Source organism: Panthera leo, chromosome E1 (assembly GCF_018350215.1).
Source record: "Panthera leo isolate Ple1 chromosome E1, P.leo_Ple1_pat1.1, whole genome shotgun sequence".
Lineage (NCBI taxonomy): Eukaryota > Metazoa > Chordata > Mammalia > Carnivora > Felidae > Panthera > Panthera leo.
This window is the reverse complement of record NC_056692.1, coordinates 53426340-53444294: the sequence shown is the minus strand read 5'-3', so window position 1 is coordinate 53444294 and position 17955 is coordinate 53426340. Positions and strand designations below refer to the sequence as shown.

The following is a 17955-nucleotide window of genomic DNA, read 5'->3' as shown; positions in this document are numbered from 1 at the left end:
GCATGTGGGAGGGAGGGAAGGAGGGAGGGACCTTCCTTGGGCCTTTGGCTCTCATCACTTAGAGACTACCTCATTCTGCAGCTGGCCTGTTGAAGAGCTAATGAGGTGCAGACAATTCTTGGAAATGATTGATTAAAATAAATCATGGAAAATTTCAAGGGCACCCGGCTTTCCAAAGAGCTGGGTGTTTTAAACATCCAGGTGCCTTTAGATACAAGCACAGAGTCTATTTTATGGACTGATGGTCTTGTGCTGAGGTTTTGTAGTACCTGGATTGGGTGTCTTTACTGGCTTTAGGCATTATGATTTAAGCTCAGTGCAACTTGTTTCCTGTATTCATCTTCTTTTATACCTTACCAAAATATTTTTAAATTATATATATGTTTTTAAAATTTTTAATTGTTTATCTATCTGCTTTTGAGGGGGGCGGGTAGGGGCAGAAAGAGAGGGGGACACAGAATCCAAAAAAGGCTCTGAGCTGTCAACACAGAGCCCGACGTGAGGCTTGAACCCATGAACTGTGAGATCATGAGCTGAGCTGAAGTTGGATGCTTAACCAGCTGAGCCACCCAGGAGCCCCCGCCAAAATATTTTTAAATTATAAAAGGAACATAGCATTATAGAAAGGGGGAAAGCTCTACCTTCTCGTCACCCGATGCTCCAACTAATTTGTATGAATATCCTTCTTAGTCTTCTGTTCCCTGTGTATTTTTTTACTACTGTCATAACAAAATGGCATATTTTTTGTCTATTGCTTTTTTTCACAAAATATGATATCGTAAATACTTCCTATGTTGCTATGATCTTTATCATGTTCACTAACCGCGTAAAACTCCACTGCATTTATGTTCTGTAATTTAACTATCCTTTGGTTGAACATTAAGATGATCCATATCTTTTTCTCCCTATAATTTAAATGGTTTTATTAAGCGCGTTCCTGAGAAATTCTACTGATGGGCCACCCTCATTAGCAGGAGCAGGGGGCACAGGGCAAAATGCAGGGTTCCATCATTCTGTTTAATTAGGCAAATGATTTATTCGAGTGCCTTTCATGTGGAAGACTTTCTGTCTGTATTGTTATTGTAGGTCTCCACTGAGGTTTTCTGAACATGCGGCCAGACTGTAAAAGCGTTGCCAATTATGATGACTTTAGGTAAAAGGCCAGCGTGAATCTGTGTCAAGTTTCAATTACGTAGTATTTTGAATTTCCGTAGTATCTTACTATGAAAACAACTACAGTATTCTTGATTCGGGGATGTGTTCAGACACGGAATGGGAAAGTCAGCTGTTCACAGAATGCCTGGAAAGTACCTGAACCATTCTTATTAGCTCTGGTATCCTGACCCATGTCCCTGTAGTTTTGCTTCCAATAATCATTTTCCTGGATGAGCTGCGAGGCTGGGACTCTGATCCGACAGCCTAGGATGACTAAGGACTCACAGAGTGTGAAATGTGGGGGAGTTGGGGCCAATGGGAGATGTGGGGGCCAGCCCCGGCTCTGGCACCAACCGGCTGCCGGCCCAGGGTTTGTGCGGCCACCCAGGAAGCCAAGAGGCTTGGACCAGAAGCTCTCGGAGGGGCTTCCCAGCGCTGAATTTTATGGTGTAAGCCACGGTGACGTGCCGTCCTGTGTTAGCCGGAACCACCATAACAAAGCACCACAGACCGAGTGGCTTACACAACAGAAATGTACTCTCTCGCGGTTCTGGCAGCTGGAATTCTGAAATCAAGGTGTCGCAGCGTTGGCTCCTACTGAGGCGCCCGAAGGAAGGATCCACTCAGGCCTTTCTCCTGGGCTTGCAGATGGCCGTCTTGTCCCTGTGGCTCTTCACGTCGTCTTTCTTGTATATGTGTCCCTGTGTCCAGATTTCCTTTCTATAGGGACACCAGTCACATTGGGTTAGAGACCACCCTAATGATCACACCTTGACTTGATCACCTTCGTAAAGACCCCATCTCCAAATAAGGTCCCATTCTGAGGGACTGGGGGTTAGGACTCCAACACGTGAATCTCGGGGGTGGAGGGAGACAGGACATTGGTCAATCGATAAGAGCCCCAACAGTGGAAGTTGAATTGGGAAGTCGGTCTACCTCCCTGTTAGGTTGAGAAAGTCCCCCTTAGCACAAAGAGATGACTTCCTCCCTCCCTCCTTCCCCCTTTTCTTTTCTTTTCTTTTCTTTTCTTTTCTTTTCTTTCTGTTTCTTTCTCCCTTCCCCTACCCCTTCCTTCTTTTTCTTTCTTTCTTTCTTTCTTTCTTTCTTTCTTTCTTTCTTTCTTTCTTTCTTTCTTCTTTCTTTCTGGCACAAAAGAACGCCTCAGCTATACTTGGTAAAGTGTTGGTGCCAGTTTTGTGGTCTGGCACTGTTTTGCTTTGGCAGTTTAATCAGAGAATCAACGTTCAGCATAGGAGGGACCTCAGAGGTCACCTGAGGTCCAGCTCTTACACTTGGCAGTTTCAGAGAGGAAAGAGCTGGCCCAAGATTGCCCAGTGAGTTATTGGCAAAAGCAACAACAACAACAAAACAAAACCAAACAAAGAAAAACTTGGAGCTCAAACAGCAGTGCCCCGATTCCTTGGAACCAGCCTGCGTGCTTCCTCCTTGATTTCTTGCGTCACTGCTGACACCCTGTCAGGCCCTCAAGTCCAAGGGCACACCTGGCTTAAATGACAAATACCTCCCTTCATGGCCACACGGATGCTGTGGTGCACAAGCTCACAGAGCCAAAGGAGGGCTTTACTGAACAAGAACTCAGGTGTCTGAGAAGGTTCTTTGGCTGGGGGGTGTTTTATTGGTTTTATTCACCTTTCACAGATGGTTTTTGGGAGAAATTTGAAGTGATGTGTTTAAGGATGAGTTAGGTTTCCCTACAGTGATTTGTCATGGGGGGTGGGGTGGGAGGATTGGCAGGGGGAGGGGCAGGCATGGAAGAGACAGGAATCTTGGCCCATCTGGCAGAAAGGCTAGCGGGAAAATACGGCATGAATTCACTTAGGGATGGATCCTTCAGAAAAATGGAGAGCCTGGTCAGATGTCTGGGGAGCTGGTACCCGTCTGCCCAAGCAGCAAAGGGATGGGGAGGGTGGGGTCATCGTGTGTTTGTGCTAGGGGCAATTCCTGGCGCTTGGGGGCTTTCCCGCCTGCACGTAGTAGAAACGTTTGGACTCAGGGTGTATTGTTCCCTGGTGGCCGAGACAAAATGCCACAGCCTAGGGGACCTAAAACAACAGAAATGGATTCCCTCACAGTTCCGGAGGCCACAAAACCAGAAAATGGGCTGCAGGGCCACGCTCTCTGAAGGCCCTCGGGGAATCCTTCCTTGCCCCATCCAGCTGGTGGTGGCTCCTGGTCCCCCTTGGCTGTGGCCACATCACTGCGGGCTCTGCCTCCATCTTAACGTGGCTTTCTTGCCCCCGTGTCCTCGTCTTCGTTGCCCCTCTATCTCTTGTACGTACGCGTGTCACTGGATGTAGCACCACCTGGTTAATCCAGGGTGACCTCTTCTCCAGACCTGCAAAGACCCTTTTCCCAAATAACGTCACATTCACGGGCACCAGGGGTTAGGATTTAAAGGTATCTTTTGGGGCGCCTGGGTGGCTTAGTCGGTTAAGCATCTGAGTCTTGATTTCAGCTCAGGTCATGGTCTCATAGTTTGTAGGGTCGAGCCCCGAGTGGGGCTCCGGGGTGACAGCACAGAGCTTGCTTGGGATTCTCTCCCTCTCTCTCTGCCCCTACCCTGTTCGTGCATGCATTTGCATGCTTTCTTCCTCTCTAAATAAATAAATTTTTAAAAATTTTAAACGTTATCTTTGGGGGCAACCGTTCAATGCACTACATGGGGCTTCTCGGATGACTCTGCACAGCACCCATGCATTTCCAGCCCCGGCCTTGCCCCCCCCCGCCCCCCAATCTGGTCTGATGGGACCTGGAGAGACTTGGAGGTCTGCTCCTCTCTCTGACTACGGACAGCTGAGAGACCACCTCCCCACCTTCTTGCCTTCTGCACGCGAGGGGGGTTCCCTTCCCACCATCCCATCTACTGTGGCTCCTGATTGGCTGGTCCTGTTGACAGTTTGACGGTAGGAAACCACCGTCCTCTCTGGAAAGTTTCGTCCACCCCTATCCTCGGGCCTCTATGAGCCTCAGCTAGTGAGATGACTTTAGTTTCTGCTCCTGCTTGGAGAGAGGAATAACGTTTATTGCAACCCTGCCTCCCTCCCCATTCCCTGGGGCCTCTTAGGGTCTTTGCAAGCCCCCAGAGAACTCCTGCGTTTTGGGGTCTCATCCCACATTGCACCGAGCATATATTAAAATGCTCCCTGGGGGCGCCTGGATGGCGCAGTCGGTTAAGCGTCCGACTTCAGCCAGGTCACGATCTCACGGTCCGTGAGTTCGAGCCCCGCGTCAGGCTCTGGGCTGATGGCTCGGAGCCTGGAGCCTGTTTCCGATTCTGTGTCTCCCTCTCTCTCTGCCCCTCCCCCGTTCATGCTCTGTCTCTCTCTGTCCCAAAAATAAATTAAAAAAAAGTTGAAAAAAAAAATTAAAAAAAAAAATGCTCCCACAATCCATATTAAGTATGTTCTTTCCCCCATAAAATAATCAGGAAGATTTTTATAATTTTGCCTTGGAAATCATTTGGCTCCAGGCTGATTTAATTTATGATCGGCTGTGATTTCTTGGCCATTATTGTGCATACTTAGAAATTCTCCTGAAGTGAGAAAAGCTAACCTCTGATTGTTATTTGAATGTAATTAAATTTTTATGAACACCAAAGTCAACAATTAACAAGGTTTTATAGACATTTAAACACTTATTAATTTAAATTTCCAGGTTTTTTTTCTTATTGAGCTAAAAATCTAATATTTTTTTCAATGCTTACCCATTTCATGGGCTGCTGGAAAACTTGGGGACCCCAGATACCGGTCCACTAGCTTCTGATGGCTAAGATGGCCCTGCTCTTCCCTTGGCCTCGCCTCATCCTTCCTGGAGTTTCTCCTGCCAAGTCCCAGGCTTCTCCAGCAGGGTGTCCAGCCCCTCTCTGCAGTCTCCTGGGACTGCCCGTGTCCCCTCCCCAAGCCGCCTGACACGAGCACCTTGGACTGTCACTTATGTTTTCCCTCTGCCCTGAACGTCCTGGTTCCCAATCTCTCTGGGGACTTCTGTTTTTTGGATAACCCACCCTGGCCCAATTTCCTAATTTTGACATCATGACCTTCTTCAGTCTGGCCCCACCATCCCAGCTCCTGTGACAGGGCCAGCTTCATGGGCGTGAGACCGATTTGGGAGTGCAGGGTCTCGTGCTCAGAAAGGCTCTGCACTTGGTTTAATGCCCTGCTGTCACCATCTTGAGATTTCCTAATAATTTTATCTCCAAACTTGGGTTTTGTAAGCAAAATCTGCTGGGACCCTGGAGTCCTCAGTGAGCAGAGAGATGCAGAAGAAAAGAAGGGCTTTATTAGTTAGTCCTTTTTTTAATGTTTATTTTGGGGGGGGGGCAGAAAGAGAGGGAGACAGAGGATCCAAAGCAGGCTCTGCGCTGACAGCTGCGAGCCTGATGCGGGGCTCGATGTGGGCTTGATGTGGGGCTTGAACTCAGGAACCGTGAGATCATGACCTGAGCTGATGTCGGATGCTTAACTGACTGAGTCACCCAGGTGCCCCTTAATTAGTACTTTTTTTTTTAAGCTTATTTATTTTATTTTGAGAGAGAGAGAGAGAGACAGTGCAAGATGGGGAGGGGCAGAGAGAGAGGGAGGCACAGAATCCCATGCAGGCTCCAAGCTGCTAGTGCAGAGCCTGACACAGGTGCTTGATCCCATGAAGCCCTGAGATCATGACCTGAGCCAAAGCCAAGAGTCTGACACTTAACTGACAGAGCTACCCAGGTGCCCCTTAATGAGTATTTTAACGGCACTCTTCCGCCGACCTTTTGAATAAGTGGTCCCCTGTTTGCATTTTGTGCCAGGCCCTACAAATTGTGTAGTCTGTCCTGCCTAGTCATGACGGTGGGCAGGGGCCGAGTGCGGGTCCTGGTGGTTCACGGTGTCACCGGAGAAAGGCACCGGTGAAATCAGATGCTTCCAGGCAAACCCAAGTGTGTTAGTTTCCTTGGGCTGCAGAAACAGAGTACGGAAATCCTTGTCGTTTGAACCACCACAGATTTCTCATCTTACAATTCTGGATGTCAGAAGGGCCAACAGAAGGGCTAAGATCAAGGTACTGGCGGGGGCTGTGCTCCTTCCGGGGACTCTGGGGGCCAATCCACTTCCTTGCCTCTCTGGCTTCTCAAGGCCGCTGGCATCCCTTTGCCCTGACCTCTGTTCACATCCTCATGCCTCCTACCCTCCTTTGACTTTGCTGCCTCCGTCCTTTCCCTTGTGGGGACCCTTGTGATGACGCTCGGCCCACCCAGAGAACCCAGGGTAATCTCCCCACCTCGAGCTCCTTTGCTCAACCGCAGATGCAAATACCCTTTTTCAGTGGGAGGTCCCCATTCATGGGTTTCAGGGACGAGGAGGACGTGGGCCTCTTCTGCCTACCAGAGGAAGCTATTCGTTTTCCAGCCTAAATCTCTAAATATGCACCCAGGGCACATTAGGTTTTGTGGGTTCTGAAGTTTATGCAATTTTAAGGGTCCTCTTTAAGAAAAAAAATTAGAAATTTTGATATTAAAATGAATATTACTTTAGTCTGAGGAAGAAATCACAAGACCTTAGCTTGAGGCCCTTTTCTTCTGAGGCTTCTGGGCAGTTATCAGCAACGACATGTGCCCTGGTCTGCTAGGTGGTAAACCTAGAACATTCTCCACTTCCTGCAACGTAGGTGCTCAGTTGATCTTGGAGTACCGGGGTCCCACAGAGTGCCTAGCATGGATCAGAGGCTTGTGAAATAGGCATTGAGTAAAGGCAGGCAGGCAGGCAGGAAAGAAGGAAGGAAGGAAAGAAGGAAGGAAGGAAGGAAGGAAGGAAGGAAGGAAAGAAAGAAAGAAAGAAAGAAGGGGAGGAGGAAGGAAGAAGGGAAGGAAGGAAAGAAGGAAGTTAGGAAAGGAAAGAAGGAAGTTAGGAAAGGAAGGAAGGAAAGAAAGAAGGAAGGAAGGAAAGAAGGAAGGGGAGAGGAGGAAGGAAGAAGGGAAGGAAGGAAAGAAAGAAAGAAGGAAAGAAGGAAGTTAGGAAAGGAAAGAAGGAAGTTAGGAAAGGAAGGAAGGAAAGAAAGAAGGAAGGAAGGAAAGAAGGAAGGAAAGAAAGAAGGAAGGGGAGGAGGAAGGAAGAAGGGAAGGAAGGAAGGAAGGAAAGAAGGAAGTTAGGAAAGGAAAGAAGGAAGTTAGGAAAGGAAGGAAGGAAAGAAAGAAGGAAGGAAGGAAAGAAAGAAGGAAGGGGGGGAGGAAGGAAGAAGGGAAGGAAAGAAAGAAGGAAGTTAGGAAAGGAAGGAAGGAAAGAGGGAAGGAAAGAAGGAAGAAGGAAGGAAGGAAGGAGGGAAGGAAGGGAGGAAGGAGAGACAGCCAAGAGATAATCATTCAGGCTGCCATGATGGGTGTTGGGCTAGACGTTGGGTGATTCACTCCAGTCACTGTCTTAGGATGGGGAACCTGAGGCTGGGAGGGCTTGGGAGGCGCTGGGGAATTTGTCCAAGGAAACTCATGTGCCAGGCTGAGATTCCTCTTGGCTGTCAGCTCTATGACCTCCTAAGAGAAATCAAGATCTCGGACAGCGAGGGAGGGAGAAGGGGAAGCGGGAAGAAGGGGTAGAGAAGGAAAGACCCAGGACCCCCTGGGCTGGATCCTTTGTGCCCATCTCGTAGCTCTTCTCCACGTCCCCCAACCCGTGGTGTTCGGCTGCAGACACTGCCACTATCCCCACCCCCACCTCCACTCTGCCCCCATGCTGCGAGGGGGAGGCCCTGCCAGCTTGCTTCCCCAGGTCAAGCCACAGTAATGGGCCACCATTCTGCTGCCCTGAGGCTCCTTTGCTGACTGTCAACATCACTTAGTTTTATGGCCTTTAGATACTCAGGAGGCAGCCCTCACAGCCTGCCTAACACCCCGCCTCTCATTAGTGCCTGCTAGTGTGTGTGTGTGTGTGTGTGTGTGTGTGTGTGTGTGTGTGTTTACGGTTCACTGGGGGAAATTCTGAGATTTGTTTCTTGGGGGTCGGCCACCCAGCCTGAGGTCAGCCCGAGGCTCTGCTGACCGGGGTGTTGAGTTCGTCCTGGGAACCCTGTATGTCCGATGCAGGAAGAGTGCCCTCTCTGGAGTCAGCTGGGCTTGGATTCCCACACTACCCTGTCAACCTGGGGTACCGACAGAGCTTTCCTGAGACTCAGTCTCCTTATCTGTTAAATGGAGTGTCACAGCCCATTTGGGCTGCTGTCACCAACCACCACAGACTGGGTGGCTGATCCCCAAGAGAAACTGATCAGTCACAGATCTGGAAGCTGGAAATCCTAGATCAGGGGGTGCCAGCATGATGGGGCTGAGGGACCTGTTCTGGGTCGCGGACTCCTCATGTGTCTCCACACGGCAGAAGGGGGTGAGGGAGCTCTCTAGGGTCCTCTTTGTAAGGACACTAATCCCACACAGGAAGGCTCCACTCATGAAATTCATATGTCTAACCCCCAATATGACTGCATTTGGAGATAGAGCATTTTGGAGGTAAGTAAGCTTAAATGAAGCCATAAGGGTGGGGGTCCTCATGCGATAGGATTGGTGGCCTTATAAGAAGAGGAAGGGAGAGAGAGAGATTTCTCTTCCTCCACAAGAGGACAGTGAGAAGGCAGCTGTCTGCAAGCCGGGAAGATAGCTGTTACCAAGAACCAAATCTGCACCTTGATCTTGGACCGATCCTAGACTTCCTGTTTCTAGAACTGTGAGGCAAGAAATGGCAGCTGTTGAAGCCAGCCCCCGCCCCGGCCCTTCCCGATCAGTGATATTTTCTTGAGTAAGACACCTGGTCTGGTTCTCTGTTGGGTCTGAGAATCTCCTGAGGGCAGAGAGCCCCTACAGTCACCAGGCCATCTCATTTCCTGACACGGTGCGCGAATGTGGTGCCACCCTCAATGTGGATGACAGCTTTTTACTGGACAAAAGATGCCAGCTCCTATTGAATCCTCTGGTGTGTGGCACTGTAGTTATGAACAGTTTTTCTGACCTGGTCATCCTCTGGTAGGTTCCTGAGACAAAACATAGGACACGCAGTTAAATCAGAATTTCTGGTAAACAACGAAGGTGAAATATGTTTTTAGCATAAGTATGTCCCAAATGTTGCACAGGACACACGCTAAAACACGATTTGTCTTTTACTATTTATTTATTTATTTATTTATTTATTTATTTTTTAACGTTTATTTATTTTTGAGACAGAGAGAGACAGAGCATGAACAGGGAGGGGCAGAGAGAGAGGGAGACACAGAATCTGAAACAGGCTCCAGGCCCCGAGCTGTCAGCACAGAGTCTGACGCGGGGCTCGAACCCACGGACCGTGAGATCGTGACCTGAGCCGAAGTCGGACGCTTAACCGACTGAGCCACCCAGGCGCCCCTATTTTTAAAAATGTTTAATTAAAAAATAATTTTTTTAACGTTTATTTATTTTTGACAGAGAGAGAGAGAGAGAGAGAGAGAGAGACAGAGACAGAGACAGAGCATGAGCTGGGGAGGGGCAGAGAGGGAGACCCAGAATCCAAAGCAAGCTCCAGGCCCCCAGCCATCAGCACAGAGCCCAACGTGGGGCTCGAACTCACAGACCGCGAGATCATGACCTGAGCCAAAGTCGGATGCTCAACCGACTGAGCCACCCAGGCGCCCCCACGATTTGTCTTTTAACTGAAATTCACATTTAACTGGGCATCCTGTTTTTTTGTTTTGTTTTGTTTTTGTTTGTTTGTTTGAGAGAGCACAAGCAGGGAAGAGGGGCAGAGGGAGAGGGAGAGAGAATCCCAAGCAGGCTCCATGTTCGTTGCAGAGCTCGAGCCCACGACCCCTGGGATCATAACCTGAGCTGAAATCAGGAGTCGGATGCTCAACTGACTGAGCCCCCCAGGAGCCCCCCCCACCCCCCCGCTGGTCTTTTCATAGAAGGCCTGGGAAGCAAAGCCCTTGACCTAGAGCAATGGTTCTCAAAGTGTGGTCCCAGGACCAGCGCATCAACAAATCTTAGTTCAGAACAGAAAATTGCGGTCCCCGCTCAGACTGGCAGAGCCAGAACCTCTGCAGGGTGCCTGCATTCTGTGTTTTGACATTTTCCCTGGTGATTCTGATGGGAGCTATAGATTGAGGGCCACTGATTCAGAGAACGATGTTAATACCAGGAGGTTCCTCCCCTCCCCCCCCCACACACACATCCGTTCACTCAGCTGCCAAGTGTAGTGACATAAATGATATCAGGGACGTTACAAGGCGCTCTCTCCCCGTGGTTTCTGCGGCTTCATAGGAGACCGCAGAGGCTTGTACAAGCAGAATGTTCTCCTCTTGGCCTCGGGGCTCTGTTCCACCCGCCCCATCTGCTCCCGAGCCTGCGGAGGGCTGTGAACCAGAGAATTGATTCTTCAGGCGGGATCTGCCAGTCGCAGCCGGCGGGGAGGGGCCTGGCGGCTGGAGGGACACGTGTGCCGGGAGGGAAGCAGGAAGTGACTTCGGGAGAGGAGCCGGCCGAGCCAGCGGCAGCGGGGCTGATGGAAGTGGAGTGGGGGCTTGAGAGGGCACCGTAGTGAGTCAGCTCTTTCTCCCTTCAGCGCCTCGGTTGGGCCGGAGGCCCGGGGTCTGGGGCCCTCAGGAGAGTGTGGGACCTGGAAGGGCAAAATGGAGTTTGGAAGGCGGTGCCCTCCGGGGAGAGGAGGGGGTCGGGGGGAGAAGCCGGATGGCTGTGGCAGGTGGCAGAGGAGGGGAGGGGTGCCCGGAGCCCCCTCTTCCCCCTGGCCGGGTCGGCTGGAGGGTGTTGACCTGCCTTCCTTTGACAGTGGTTCACCAAATCCTCTTTGTTCGGCGGTTCGTGGTGGGCGTGCGGCTGTGTGTGTGGGGGGTGTCCCTGGGGCCCTGGGGCCCTGGGGGGGGGGGAGCAGAGGCGGGGCAGTCTGCGTCCCCTCCCACTCATCCTGGGGAGCAGCACGGCCTTTTGAACCTGACTGGACATTTGGTGACGGTGCAGCCGGCCTGAGCATGTGCATTTGGAACCCTTCCCCGGGGTCACTGGCCCCCGGACCACACTTGGAGCAGTGAGGTATCAGAGAACTTTCCACAGTCCCATCGCCCAAGCCTGAATCCCGTTGCTGGATTCAACTCGTGGAGCCAGTGTGTGTGTGTGTGTGTGCAGTTTTATTAAATGTTCCCACCTCTCCAACATCATCAATACCTTGAGGCCGGCTCTGGGAGGCAGGGCAACAGGTTAGCGAGGGAGAGAAAAGAAATCCTGTATCAGTCAGGGAGCCTCCTGTGCCGCTGGAGAAGAATGTGTGCACACATCTTTAAAGTTGGGGAGGGCAGAGAATAATCCTCCCTCTTGCACATTAATCCACGTTTATGTATTAACATCCGGCCCACAAGGAAGTCTGAGCCCCATCGCGGGCGGTGCTGGGACTGGCGCCCCTGTTCCCAAGGTGCTACTTACTGGCCGACCTATTGGAGAAAACTTTTCGTTCACTTGGGACTCTGTGCCAGTCTTGCCGGTCCCTCCCTCGCAGGGCAGGGCAAGTCACTTTCAAGGCTCTGGGCCTCCTAGAAGCGCCAGGGTTAGAGCAATGCTTTCCATTTTCATGGGTGTGAGACTCCCTCACAGCACTTGATAAAATGCAGAGTCTTGTTTCAGCAAGTCCCGGTGGGGCCCAACATCCTGCATTTCTAACTGGCTCCCGAGGGGGACCACCCTTCGAGCAGTGAGGATTTAAAACAGCACCTGGAAGAAACTTCCAGGGCCACCGGGTTTGCATTTTCAATGGTAAATGCTGTGATTCTTGGGACGGAAAGGGCGTGCTTGGCCTTGCTGATCCTTTCCCTTCTATCTTGGGTGCTCAGGTAGATGCAGACAGGCTGGGGTAGTGCTGTCCCTCAAACCAGGCCCTCCCGCCCCCGGAACACCCAGAGCTCTCTTGGTGGCGAACCCACAAAGTCCACGTTGACTTTGGCCTGTTGGCAAATGTATGTGGTTTCCTCTTCTCTGTAGCTGTTAAAAGGCACATTCAGTACTGAAAAAAAAATTGTGTTTATTTTTTTGTTTGTTTGTTATGACCTGTGTTAGATGATAAGTACTAAGGGGTGACAGCTGTGTGCCTTTCTTTGCAAACGCTGTTTTAAATTTTATCCACAAGCAGCCAGAAATAGAAGGTTGAGGGGGTAATGATCCAGATGTCTTGGTTGACAGAGAAACACAAACCACTCATTTTAGGGGGACCTAACATGATGAAGTATGTAAATGGGTGGGTTTTTTAAAAAATATATTATTTTTTCTTTCTCTGGGGCACTCCCTTTCCTGAGTTTTTATTTAGACACAGTCTGAATCCATAGAGGCTGTTTCTCTTAGAGGTTTCCTGGCAAGGGAGCTGGGCTTGGGCTCATCTGGGCTCACCTGGGGACCCACAGCCTTCCCAGGTTGGAGTCCTATCCACGTTGCTGAGCCCCTTGGCATAAGGACCCCGTCCACCCTCTGCCACGGTTTCCTTACGGGGTTAACAGAGTCAGCGTCTTTAGCTCTTGGTCCGGCTCACAGAGCTCCGGGACCTGGCTGGGCTGAGCCCCGTGGGGTCGTGTCCAGCCCTGTGGGAGCTGGAAGACCGGTGGGCAGTTGAATGAGCCCTTTGAGATGAGGCTCTGAGCCCTGATGTTTGTGTACCGGAACATGGGGCTTTTCAACAAATGGGTTTCTCTGCCTTGTAACTTTCCACAGCAAGACTCTGATCCCCTATCGTGTCAGAGCTAGAATTTAAAACGTGTTCAAGTCTAGAGGAGGTCCGCTGAGCGGAAACAAGAAGGAATGGTACTTCCCTTTCTTTCCTTGGTGGGCAGTAGTGTGAGTTCCGTTTCATTGGCGGTGTGCTCAGTTGACAGGGAAATGCTCCCTCTTCTACCTCCCTCTCCTTGTCCTTGCTGAGTGTCCCATCAAGGTAAGCTGGCCCCTTTCTTTTTTTTTTAATTTTTTTTTTCTTAATGTTTTTTTATTTATTTTTGAGACAGAGAGAGATGGAGCATGAGCAGGGAAGGGGCAGAGAGAGAGAGGGAGACACAGAATCGGAAGCAGGCTGCAGGCTCTGAGCCATCAGCACAGAGCCCGATGCGGGGCTCGAACTCACAGACCGTGAGATCATGACCTGAGCCAAAGTCGGACGCTCAACTGACTGAGCCACCCAGGCGCCCCATAAGCTGGCCCTTTTCAATACGAGTGTTTTTTGGATGCCAGGAAGCTCCATTTCATAGGGGTGCCAGGTGTGAAAAGGTATCATCCCTGTTCTTAAGCAACTAATGATGTAAAAGATATAGGAGGTGAGTCCATACAAAGAAAGCACCGCAGGTGTGCATGGAGACAGGCGTGGAGAGGGGTCGAAGTTGGCGTTAGAAGGTGCTCTGGGTCTGCTGGCTGGAACGAGGGAAGGAAGGGATTCTGGGAGGGAACCCGATGAAGAGTGACTCAGAGGCAGGACCATCTGGGACTTGCCGAAGGTGCCACAAATGACTAGTTGAGCAGGAGTTTGGGGTGGGGGGGGTAGTGGTAAAAGAGTCGGTGGGGTATGCCCTTAGCAGGCCATGGGGAGCCATTGAAGGTTTGGTCAGGACTTAGGTGGGAGAGCTTTAAGAGGGAATCTGAGTCACCTGTATTTGGAGGAGACAGAACCGATGCTGGGCAAGGGCAGCCGGAGTAGGCAGGATGTGCCAGAAGGCTGTAATCAGACCCTCCTCGTGCTCTCTTCCTCCCCGCTGAATAATCCACATTTTATGAACTTCTTCTCTTTGGAACTATCTCCCCAATGTCCTAAGCTCTTCCGTGGGCTCCTCTGGCGTCTCCCTAGGCGTCCCCAGGTCTGTGCGTGCAGGGTTAGATGACTTCTGATACGTGTGGGGCTGGACGAAGAGGCCGGGTCTGTGCCGGGTCGTTGAGGCCGCTGAGGGATGGCGGGGCGGAAAGGTGCATAGCGCCAAGCCAGACTGTGGGCCGGCTCAGGTCGAGGGTGTCAGACACCTTAGCACGTGCAGGTGTCCCTGAAAGGCGCTGCCGGCGGCTGACCCCCCTCTTGCTCCTCTGCACACAGCTGGATCCAGCATGCTCCAAGGCCACAACTCTGTGCTCCAGGCGTTGCTGGGGACCTTCTTCACCTGGGGGCTGACGGCAGCTGGGGCAGCTCTCGTGTTCATATTCTCTAGCGGACAGGTGAGTTGGCATCGCTTGGGTTCTGAAGTTTGCAGGGGGCGGGGCTCTTGGCAAGCTCTGAAACCACACAGGGCAGGTTTCCCCGGGGAAGGCCACTGGCCACGCCTCCTCACCCCTGTGGTCTTTCTAGGTCCTGTTTTTCCCTCCTCCTCTCCCTACCCGGCTTCCGCTCCCCTCCTGGTGTGAAGGGAGGACGAAGGGAGCCCAGTTATTAAGCCTCCTTTAGCTCCTGCCTGGTTTCTAGCTTCCGGCTCGTTTCCCTCGGTCCTGGTGCAGGTGGTCAGTTTGGCGGGTTAGCCGTCCCGCCCTGTGTCCTTGAGCTAGCTGGGATGATTGAAGAGCCCTGGGGAAAGGAAGGGTATCTGTTCCCCTTCTCATTGATGCCATCTTTTTGTTCTCTCCCCGACCCTCTCTGGGATGGAGACACACAGACTTGTCTCCCCCTGCCCCCACAGACCCCCACCCCACCCCTCACCCCTGTGCATCCTCTACCCCTGCCCCCAGCAACCTCACTCACCCTGGTGCCTCCACACCCCACCCCCACGCACCCCGTGCACCCCTGTACCCCCCACCCCCCCACATTCTCCCACCCCCATACCCTACACTCCTCCTACATACCGCACACAGACTCCCCTACCCCCGCCCCTCCATGTGCATACCCACAATCCTCCCAGCCCACACCTTATCTCTCCATGTGCCCCCACCCCATACATCCCATATACCCTCACGTACCCCACATGTATCACACAGCCCCCCCACTCCCACTCACCACCCCCCCCCCCCCCCCCCCGCGACACACACCACATACCCCTCCCCACTCCACAACCCCAGCCCACCTCATATACCTGAGATTCCTTCCCCTTCCCCAGCCCTTGACCCCCTCGGTCCATAGGCCTGGAGCGGTCAACCCATCTTTATCTTGAGGAACTGTCAAGTCCCCGCACCCTTCAGCAGGCTGCCTTAGAAACTGTAGGCGTGATAAGCGAGGGAGTGATTTAAGATCCATTTAAACATGCCGTGAGCCGGATCTGGAAAGGCAAACACAGCCTAGGAAGTTGGCAAGCCAGACGCTCTTGTGTTAGAGACCAGTAAGACGGGTGTTTGCTGGCAGGTAAGCTCTGACTTCCCCACCGCCCTCCCCCTCCTCTCCTCAGTGGGAGGTTTGGAGCTTATGAGACTTATACCACCGGCATCCCAGCTTGCCCTTGGCAGGTAGTGAAACCTTTCAAAACCCAGTCCCTGAATGAGAGACACCCAGGTGGCAGAGGAGAGGGCCCAGGTCACCTCCTCCTCCTTCACGACAGTCACGCCAGGTTTTCTGGGGTCCCGTCTCTGTGCCCTTCTAGGGCAGGGCAGCCCGTGGTTGTATCTTCGTAGTTACTCTGCGTTGAGGAGAGGTCTGCGTCGCCCCCAGGCGTGCTGCCCTGCTAAGGGCTGAGTGAACGGCAGCACGACGGTGGATGGGGCCCCAGAGCCCCGTGTGGCCCGGGCCAACGCTCTGGGGGCACTTTGGGAGGAAACAGGTGACTTCCCTTCTTCACCGAGGTGCCCCCTTCTGCTGTGGAGCCTCAGAGCCCCTAATTGGTCTCGTGTTACTATAATCACCGAGGTCAGTAGGAGAAATTGCTGAAGACTTCTACTGTGTGGAGGCACGTTCCCCATGAACGTCACCACGTTTGGTGATTCACTAGAAGGACCCACAGCACCCAGAATATAGTTGTACTCATGGCTAAGGTTTAACATTGAAAGGATCAGCAGGAGAAGGATATAGGCGGAGTCTGGGGACATCCATGCACAGGCCTTTGATGCTCCCTGCCTCCTGTGAGGGGCCCAACGAGGGCGTTCCTTCCCCCAGCAAGGAAAACGCAGTTAACACACGCGTGATGTGTCCGCCCGGGGCACCCTGTGGAGCCTCAGCCCCAAGGATTGTACCAGGGGTGCTCATGAAGGCAGTGCATGCTGCCGAAATTCCAGACTTGCAGAAGGAAAGCAGGTGTCCTGCATCCACGACCTTGTCTGGAAACCAGCATAGGCACCTTGACCCACCCTTACCAGGGAATGGAGGGGGCAGTTCAAGGACCACGTTCCCAGAAGCCAGCCAAGGAGCAGCCTTGCAAGCAGGACCTTGCAAAGGTAGCAGGCGTGGGTGGGCTACAGGCACCCTTTCTGCACAGGCAGATTGCATGAAAAGTGGAGGGAGGCACGGCGTTGGGAGGCAAAGGTGGCCAGAGACAGGAGTTCACAGAGATGTGCTCTGGTCCCCGCAGCAAACCTCAGCTTCCATTCGGCTAAGATGGGGGCCGCAGTGAGGGTCACCTGGGATAGTAGACACGCGGACGCTGCCCTCCTCAGTTGCTCTCAAACGTCTCTTCCCTCAAGGGCGCCTGGATGGCTCAGTTGGTTAAATGTCCGACTTTGGCTCAGGTCGTGATCTCACGGTTCGTGAGTTCGAGCCCCACGTTGGGCACTGTGCCGGCATCTCGGAACCTGGGGCCTGCTTCAAATTCTGTGTTTCCCTCTCTCTCTGCTCTTCCCCCTCTCATGCTCTCTTTCTCTTTCAAAAATAGATAGACATTAAAAAAAATTAAAAAAAAAAGTTTCGCTCAAAATTTGTTTTCTTGCTTTAAAATATATTTTAATTGTAGGAAACTCATAACGTATGAAAAAGCTTAAAGAAATAATAAAAAAGGTGCTTCTCAGAAAAAAAAAAACTTCAAGCCCTGAACCTGTTCATCCAGAGTTCAGTTATATTCGCGTATACATTAACTTACCCGTATCTGTTTCTTTACATGACAGGGATCAAATTTTATGCAATATTTTACAACTAGTTTTCCTCACTTGGTATCATAAACATTCTTCCTACATCCCTAAATGCTTTTTTGATTATTTTGATCACTTTGGTTACTTAACTGGGCGTGTAATATTCTGTTGTCAGGATGGTCTGCAGTTTATGTAGCCCTTCCCCAACTGTTACGTCTTTTCTCCTAATGTCTTTAGAAATACTTTTGTGATGAACATAAACCTTTGAGCACCTAGCTGATTAGTTCCTTGAAGTAAATGTCTGAAAGTGGAAAAACTTAAAAAGTATAATTTTTCTCCTTTCAGGATCCAGATGAATGCTGATAGAATAATTTTTTTACCTGACTTCTTTATTAGATCTGTCTGGTTTCATTAAATTATTTGGTTGGCCAACTTTGCTTATGTCATGGCACGCCTAGAGGAAAATGTCATTTGTATGGCTTCCTGGGGTCAAAACTTTCCGTCCACCTCCAGCCGCTCAGAGGTGGGAGAGGGCTGAGCAGTTGGGGTAATCACCTCAACCAGCCTGTAACGTATTCACGGGGCTATAGATTCTGTTCCTAACTTAGACTACAAAGTTAAACAAGTATTTTTAAATGGAAATATAAAATGCATATAGAAAAGTGCACATTTTATTTTTATTTTTTTAACATTTATTTTTGAGAGAGAGAGAGAGCGAGCACGCACGCGTGCAAGTGGGGAGGGGCAGAGAGGAGGACAGAGGATCCAAAGCAGGCTCTGTGCTGACAGCAGCGAGCCCGACGTGGGGCTTGAACTCACGAACCATGAGAACCTGAGCCGAAGTCGACGTT

At 51.3% G+C, this 17955-nt stretch overlaps 1 protein-coding gene across 3 annotated transcripts in view; it reads left to right on the top strand.

Moving 5' to 3' along the window:
- Window positions 1-10585: 10585 nt before the first annotated feature.
- SLC39A11 (solute carrier family 39 member 11) overlaps window positions 10586-17955 on the top strand; it is a 350792-nt gene continuing 343422 nt past the window's right edge. For 2 of the 3 annotated variants that reach the window (XM_042917562.1, XM_042917560.1), the window contains exons 1-2: window positions 10586-10699; window positions 14226-14344. In XM_042917562.1, the coding sequence (XP_042773496.1) occupies window positions 14237-14344 (108 nt within the window). In that variant the 5' untranslated portion in view covers window positions 10586-10699; window positions 14226-14236. Of the gene's footprint in view, window positions 10700-12770; window positions 13086-14225; window positions 14345-17955 lie in introns of those variants that run through there. The other variant, XM_042917561.1, reaches the window with a different exon arrangement.